The sequence below is a fragment of the Chiloscyllium plagiosum genome, unplaced genomic scaffold (genome assembly GCF_037043375.1).
Source record: "Chiloscyllium plagiosum isolate Xiang-an unplaced genomic scaffold, Cpla_swu_hap1 HiC_scaffold_29, whole genome shotgun sequence".
NCBI classification, from domain to species: Eukaryota; Metazoa; Chordata; class Chondrichthyes; order Orectolobiformes; family Hemiscylliidae; genus Chiloscyllium; species Chiloscyllium plagiosum.
This window is the reverse complement of record NW_028270167.1, coordinates 2,482,089-2,489,384: the sequence shown is the minus strand read 5'-3', so window position 1 is coordinate 2,489,384 and position 7,296 is coordinate 2,482,089. Positions and strand designations below refer to the sequence as shown.

The following is a 7,296-nucleotide window of genomic DNA, read 5'->3' as shown; positions in this document are numbered from 1 at the left end:
AGGGCGGCACCATCTTTGAGACAGGCAGATGGAGTTCCATTTCCAGGCATTCATCATAAATCATTGAATAAAGGAATCGAGCCTTCCCCACCGAGATCCTCGCTGTTCTGCCTTATTTAGAAAATACTGTTATGACAATGCAAATGAGTTTCATGCACGTGTGTCACTTTAATATCAAAATATTTTCAATCATTAATTTTGTATAGGTTCTGCAAAGATTTCTACCTTTTCTTACTGTTGTTTCCCCCCTAAGATGCTGGAAGAGGGGAATGGGTTTGTAATTGAAGCAAAATACTGATTTGCCGCTGCTGGAAATATGAAATAAAAACAGTAAGTGGAAGAAAAACTGAGCAGGTTGAGCAGCACCTGTGGAGAAAGAAACAGAAATTTTTCACTGAATCTCGACAGTGCAGGAAAAAAAGCCATTTGGCCCATCTGCACCCGTTCTCCAAAGAGCATGCTAGCCTATACCCGTATTTACCATGGCTAATCCTGAACATTCTGGCCGGTTAAGTAAAGCTAACCCACCTAACGTGCCTGCCTTTAGGTATGGGAGGAAATCCACGCAGACATGGGAACGTGCAAACTCCACACAGGTAGCCAATGCTGGAATTGGACCCGGTGCCGTGAGACGGCAGTGCTAACCGTGCCTCAACGACGCCCCAACTTTCATTGGGGTTAAAATACTTCGCCAATAGCAAAGAGGTGGACAAGCCTCTGTCTAACATAATTATGAGGGGCTTTTTAGAGTGGCTACAAAGGACTTATATCTGTTAGTAGAGAGAGATGAATTCTAGATAACAGTGATTGACGGGAGGAGTGTAGGAAAGTTGGTATTTATTTCGCTCAGAAGAGTGGCGGAGTTGGAACTGAAAAGGTGATAGAATTCCTTTTCATCCCCACCCTCTTGCCACATCACGATTTCAAAAATAGTTGATACCCACTTGAGATGCAGGAGCAACCTACAAGACTAGATCCAGGATAGAGTGTTTGAAAGTAGGATGAAATTGGATAAACCAGTACAGAGAGAATGGAATGTGCAGTCTTTCTGTTTCTATAGGGGGCACCAACAACTTTGAGAAGAACGGGCGAGAAGTCCAAATACATGAGGAAGTGGTGATTAACTAACACATGCAATGGGACCATTCTCAGAACATAGATTATGTCATTCTTGGTCGATGCAGATGCCTTGGAATAATCCATATGTTTGGAGGTGCAACTAGAATTTGTTTTTAAAAAATCTTTGAATTTGCGTATCCAGTTAGTTGAATGTTGAAAAGATTTGATGTTGAAATTTTGGTCAGAGCTCTGCAGTTATTTTTCTCACAGCAAGCTCTGAGCTAGGTGGAGATAGCAGCAATGAGCACACTTGTTCTGGATCCAGTTTTGTCTTCAGTATTTGTGTCTAACAGCAATCTTCTACATGAGGGAGAAATTGGTGACCTTGTACTTTCAATGAGACGATCAATTAAATAACAACCAGGACGGTCTGATACCAGGATGCTGCAGTTGTTAACAAAAACTGGAAGGCGAAAAGCTGAAGCAATGGAGCACCACTTCCGGCAGAAAAGAGAAATTATCGTGTGATATGTTACATAAACAGTTTCCATTATAAGTGAGAACATAAGATTTTGTCAAGAATTCACTAAAAACTCTTCTGATATCTTTTTAATCATTGGAAATGACACTTATTGGTTTAATGAAATTTATTCAACAATATGAATAAGGCTTATATTTAACCAATGCTTTTAATTAAGGTTATCGTTGTTAAATAAACACATTGAGCTGGAGAACCAATGAGGTGGACAAATTGAGTTAAGATACGAATCAATAAAAAAACTAGGAGAAAGTGAGGACTGTAGGTCAGAGTCGAGAGTATGGTGCTGGAAAAGCACAGCAGGTCAGGCAGCATCTGAGGAGCAGGAGAATAGACGTTTCGGCCATAAACCCTCATCAGAAATGTTGATTCACCTGCTCCTCAGATGCTGCCTGACCTGCTGTGTTTTTCCAGCACCACACTCTCAAATAAAAATCTGCAGATGCTGGAGGTCTGAAACATGCAAAAACAGAAAATGCTCGAGAAGAAACGTCAGCGGAGAGAAAACAGAATTAACGTTTCGAGCCTAACGACCCTTCTTCAGAATGTTAATTCTTTATCTCCACAGACGCTGCCAGACCTGCTGGATTTCTCCAGCAATTTCTGTTTTTCTTTAAGATATAGATTAGCCTGGTCCTAATCGAATTTCTTGTGAAATAATAAGCAGAAAATATTGGAATCGTCCGGTTGGCCACGTGACATTTGCCGAAAGAAAGACAAGAGGAAAATTGTTTCACACCATCAATCTAGGATCAGCCAAAATCAGCGCTGGTCTCACCAGTATCAAAGATGGCGCCCTGCCAAGCGGAGCAGCTCGGGGCCAGGCTGACTTTGTGCGCGTGCGTAGCGCCGGGCCTCCACTTGTCTCTGCGCGGCCCACCTCCCGGGGCTGGGGTTGAACTCTGACCCCGGCAGTCGCGGGCCGAGGGCGGGGTCAGCGGAAAGGCGAGAGAGGGGGGGGGGAAAAAAAACCGGAGGCGAGTTTCGCGGCGACACTGGGTTTAAAGACTAAAACGATGTGAGTGGAGAGTTTGCTGAGGTAAAGTCGCCCTCGAATCCGCTGACGGACCGTCTGTTGTCAGGAAGTGTAGCCCGGAGGCAGGTTTTTATTCGGAAGGCTCTGCTGGTTGTCGATGGCGGCGGCGGCGGCCCGGGGCAGTAACCTGAGGAAAGCGGGAGGCTTCATCGGGCTGGTGAAGGATGCCTTCCAACCTCACCCTCACCAACACCAGCCGGCAGGAATCGTGGACAAGAGGGCGGTGGAGAAATGTTGGAAGCTAATGGACAAGGTACGGGGCAAGCCGTCCCGGGGGTGTGTGGAGGGGGATAGTCTCTGGATCCGGCCGAAACCCAGTGGGTAGGGGGCAGTCGGACATTGCCCATCGCAGGGCAGTGTGTGTAGCTGGAGCTGAGGGACAGTCTCTCTCTCTCTCTCCCCCTCCCCTCGCTCAGATCCATGCCCCAAAGTCATTGTCTTCTCGGGGAGAACTCTGGCAGGATCCCTCCCTCCCTCATAAATAAACTGCATCTGCTTATACTCCCAATTAATGTTCACCCAGTGGACAGTATTTCCCGGAGGTGACATTGTCACTGGTGGAGATTATTGGCACAGGCGAGAGAAAACCCGTAGAAAGAAGGAAACTGATGGACAAGCTGTAGGTTACATTGCAGTGACGTTCCTCATATAGTTTTCCTGCATTGTGCAGGTTTAGTGTTTCTGCACACAGTTTACAGTTGACACAGATGTATTAATATCACAACAAATCGAGACCAATATCTGAAGGAGGTCCGAAGTCACTAAAAATGAATACCACTGTGAAACGGAGATAGTAGCATTAGGATTAATTTAGGATTGATCTGTTACTTGTGCTATTATGCTAAGTCTTTGCCTGCAAAGTTTGCTAAACAAACATTAGCGCTGCACTGTTTCTCAATTGCATCAATGTTACTACAAACAAAACGCTAGAGAAAAATGGGAGAAAAATTACAAAACAAAAAGAACCGACCCCTCTTTACAGATGGGAGAAAGTGAGGACTGCAGGTACAGGAGGTCAAAGTGGAAGGTGTGTTGCTGGGGAAGCACAGCAGGTCAGGCAGCATCTGGGGAACAGGAGAATCAACGTTTGAGACACTTCATCAGGAATGAGGCCTGTGGGCCAGGGTGGAGGGGAGAGGGCTGGGGGTAAAGTAGCTGAGAGTGCGATCGGTGGATGAAGGTGATAGGTCGGAGAGGAGGATGCAGCGGATATGAGGGAGGGAAGATGGACAGATCAAGAGGGCTTATGCCTGAAATGTCGATTCTTTTGCTTCTCGGATGCTGCCTGACCGGCTTTGCTTTTCTAGCACCACACTCTCAACCCTCTTTCCAGATGGCTGTCTTACTTGCTGAGGATTTCTTGCATTTTTAGTTTTGATTTCTAATATTTTTATCCTTGCAGTGCACTCACTCTGTGTGTTTATAAATGTCAAAAATCACACAACACCAGGTTATAGTCCAACAGGTTTAATTGGAAGCACACTAGCATTCGGAGCGACGCTCCTTTATCAGGTGATAGTGGAGGGCTTGATCGTAACACAGAATTTATAGCAAAAATTTGCAGTGTGTTGTAACTGAAATTATACATTGAAAAATTGATTGTCTGTTAAGGCTTTCATCTGTTAGAATACAGTGATAGTTTCACTTCTTTCATGTGTAAATCACAAAACCTTTTTTTAAGTTGCATTCTCGGGTTAGCTGTTAACAATGGTGATAGCTAGACAATATGTTGAAGGTGTTAGCCCCCTGTGTTCTCTGTCTATGACCTGATGTTTAGATTGATTCTAATCTAAAAAGTGAGCTAACAGAGTTTTACATAAATTCATGCAGTTTTAAAGCTCAGAGTTCTACATGAATGTATGCAGTTTTTGAGCAAAGTGCAATGTAACTCTGCAAGTACAAATTCACCACACAATATATATGTGTGCATGTGGGTCTTTGTCTGTGTGTGTGTGTGTGTGTGTCTGTCAGGGTGGGGGTTGAGAGTGTGAGAAAGTGTGTGTGTGTAGTGAGTGCAGAGTGTCTTCAGTCTGTGAGGGGGTGCATGTGTGGGAGTGTGTGTGTCTGTAAGGGTGTGTGTGGGTGTCTGTGTGCGCGTCGATGTGTACCTGTGAGCGTGTGTGTGTGTGTGTAGGAATATCTGTGTGTGTGTGTGTAGTGCAATGGTGATCACCTGTAATGTGACATGAACCCAAGGTCCCGGTTGAGACCCTCCCTATGGGTACCGAACTTAGCTGTCAGCCTCTGCTCGGCCACTTTCCTCTGCTGCCTGTCCCAAAGTCCACCTTGGAGGATGGTCACCCGAAGGTCCGAGGCTGAATGTCCTGGACCACTGAAGTGTTCCCCAACTGGGAGGGAACCCTCCTATCTGTTGATTGTTGTGCGGTGCCCATTCATCCGTTGTCGTAGCCTTTGCTCGGTTTCCCCAATGTACCATGCCTCCGGGCATCCCTGCCTGCAACGTATAAGATAGACAATGTTGGCTGAGTCACATGAGTACTTGCCATGTACAAGGTGGGAGGTGTTCCCACACATAATAGTGGTATCTATGTCCACAACCTATGTTATAAATGTCATCATTCTGCGTTGGTAGATAAATTCCAAAGATCAAAGTGTCATTGCAGTATGCATTCCAACTGCCTTTATTAAAAATCCACTATTGTTTAGGCACTTAAATAATTGTTAGACTTCTGTTTTGCTCAGAACTGTGGATATCTGTATGATGCAATAAGGTTTTAAGCTAGTGTTGGAGATATCCACATTTGGTATGCCTAACTACCAAGTCTCATTAAGTTGCAGTGAGGTCATATTTATTGTCAAACAGTTTGTATATCTTGATTTGTTTGAAAGTAAGTATAATGTCTGTGTAGTGCTTAACAGGTTTTTAATCAGTCTTACTTTTTGTGTATAGATGCAGCTACTGTGTGGTAAGATGGAGGAAGAGTAAATGTTATTTATGGATATTATTTAGTCCAGTTACCTCACTACTTAGGCATTTAATATTTCACTAACAGCTTCTAGACATGTCTGGAGCAACTTTAGGTTTTGTCTTGTGGAGGGCTTTGTTAACTTTTTATAAACTGCTCCATAATGCACACAGCTTCAAATGCCAGGAATTAAAATTTAGTAACTTACAAAAGCAGAAGTTATTGAAAAGATTGACCATGATAGTTGATCTCAGTATTTGGTTTGCATCCCAATCTATCTATAGTTGATTCAGCCTTGAGACTCAGCTGTAACTGAGAGAAAACTATCTAACTTGAAGACTTCATTAGTAACAAATGAACTGTATGATTTTAATTTAATCAATTGAACATCTAAAACTTTGCTAAATTCTCAGAGAATGGTGGAAATAATGGCATGTAAAAGTTTCCCTTTTGCAAACAAAATATAAACATTAAAAAAAACTCTATCAAATTATACAATATCAAAAAAGAGAATGGATCATTTATTATCAGGTGTGATGCTGAGCCACATCGATCAGCAAGATTATGTTCAAGCCTTAGTATACTGAATTTGTAAATTTCAGCCCAAGCAGTAGTTAGGACATTGCAATCAACCTTTCTGGCCCGCAGAGAGGGAGTCAAATCAGTCTGCTGTGATAAGTATACACTAATTCATGTTGGAAAATGTGCTTGCGTTGACATCTCGGAAGAATAGAACTGGACTATAGTGCAGTGTTTTACCTCATTGAATAAACTGCCGACTATAGTTCTGTAAACTCACACATAATATTTTTATGAGTGATGTATTGAAGATAAGGGATCAAATTTGAGAAGATGTGGTAAATCAAACAATAAAGTAAAGGCCAAAGTGAGAGAGAAGTATTAATACAGCAAATAATAAACCCTGTGGCAAGGAGTTGAGAGTCTGAAACTGAATCAACAAACCGATCAGATCAGAATTTACAAAAGAGAGAAAAAGAATAAAACTAAAAGACTTTGTATTTGAATGTACATGGTATTCTAAATAAATAGACAAACTTAGAGCACAAATAGAAATGAAAAAGTAAAATTTAGTAGGCATTATGGAGCCATTGCTGCAGGATGACATGGATTGGGACTTGAATCTTGAAGGACACATGATATTTAAGAATGGCAGCAAGAGAAAGAGATGGAGGACTGCCTGTGTTAGGTCACTCTTTTATGCCAAAAATCATAATTAACTAAGTTCAGGACACCAAGATGTGGAAGCAGTTTGGGTAGAAATTTGTCATGATGTCGGCAAGAAGTCACTTGTTGGAGGTGGAACACAGGCTCCAAACAGTAATCACCGGTGGGTTGAGCATAAAGGAAGAATTAGCGAGGTGATTAATTCCAAGGGGAAAGGCATGGTGAGATCATGGGAGATTTTAACTGCATGAGCAATTCATATGTTTTTGGGATAGTTTCTTAGGACAGCATTTTTTGAACTGACCAGAGAGCAGGCTGTACTGGAATAAAACAAAGAATGGAGGATGCTGGAAATCTGAAAGAATAACAGAAATTGCTGGAGAATCTCAGCAAGCCTGGCAGCATTCAGAAGGGTCACTTGACTTGAAACATTGGCTCTGTTTTCTCTCAATGGATGCTACTAGGCCTGATGAGTTTCTCCAGCAGTTTCTCCGTTTCTTGCATGATATACTACATCTGGTATTGTGCCAATAAGATAGAATTGATAACTT

At 42.7% G+C, this 7,296-nt stretch overlaps 1 protein-coding gene across 3 annotated transcripts in view; it reads left to right on the top strand.

The window, feature by feature from the left end:
• The first annotated feature begins 2,568 nt into the window (after positions 1 to 2,568).
• cbl (Cbl proto-oncogene) overlaps positions 2,569 to 7,296 on the top strand; it is a 228,733-nt gene continuing 224,005 nt past the window's right edge. For all 3 annotated transcript variants that reach the window (XM_043677729.2, XM_043677728.2, XM_043677727.2), the window contains exon 1: positions 2,569 to 2,886. In XM_043677729.2, coding sequence (XP_043533664.1) covers positions 2,731 to 2,886 — 156 coding nt within the window. In that variant the 5' untranslated portion in view covers positions 2,569 to 2,730. The remainder of the gene's footprint in view (positions 2,887 to 7,296) is intronic.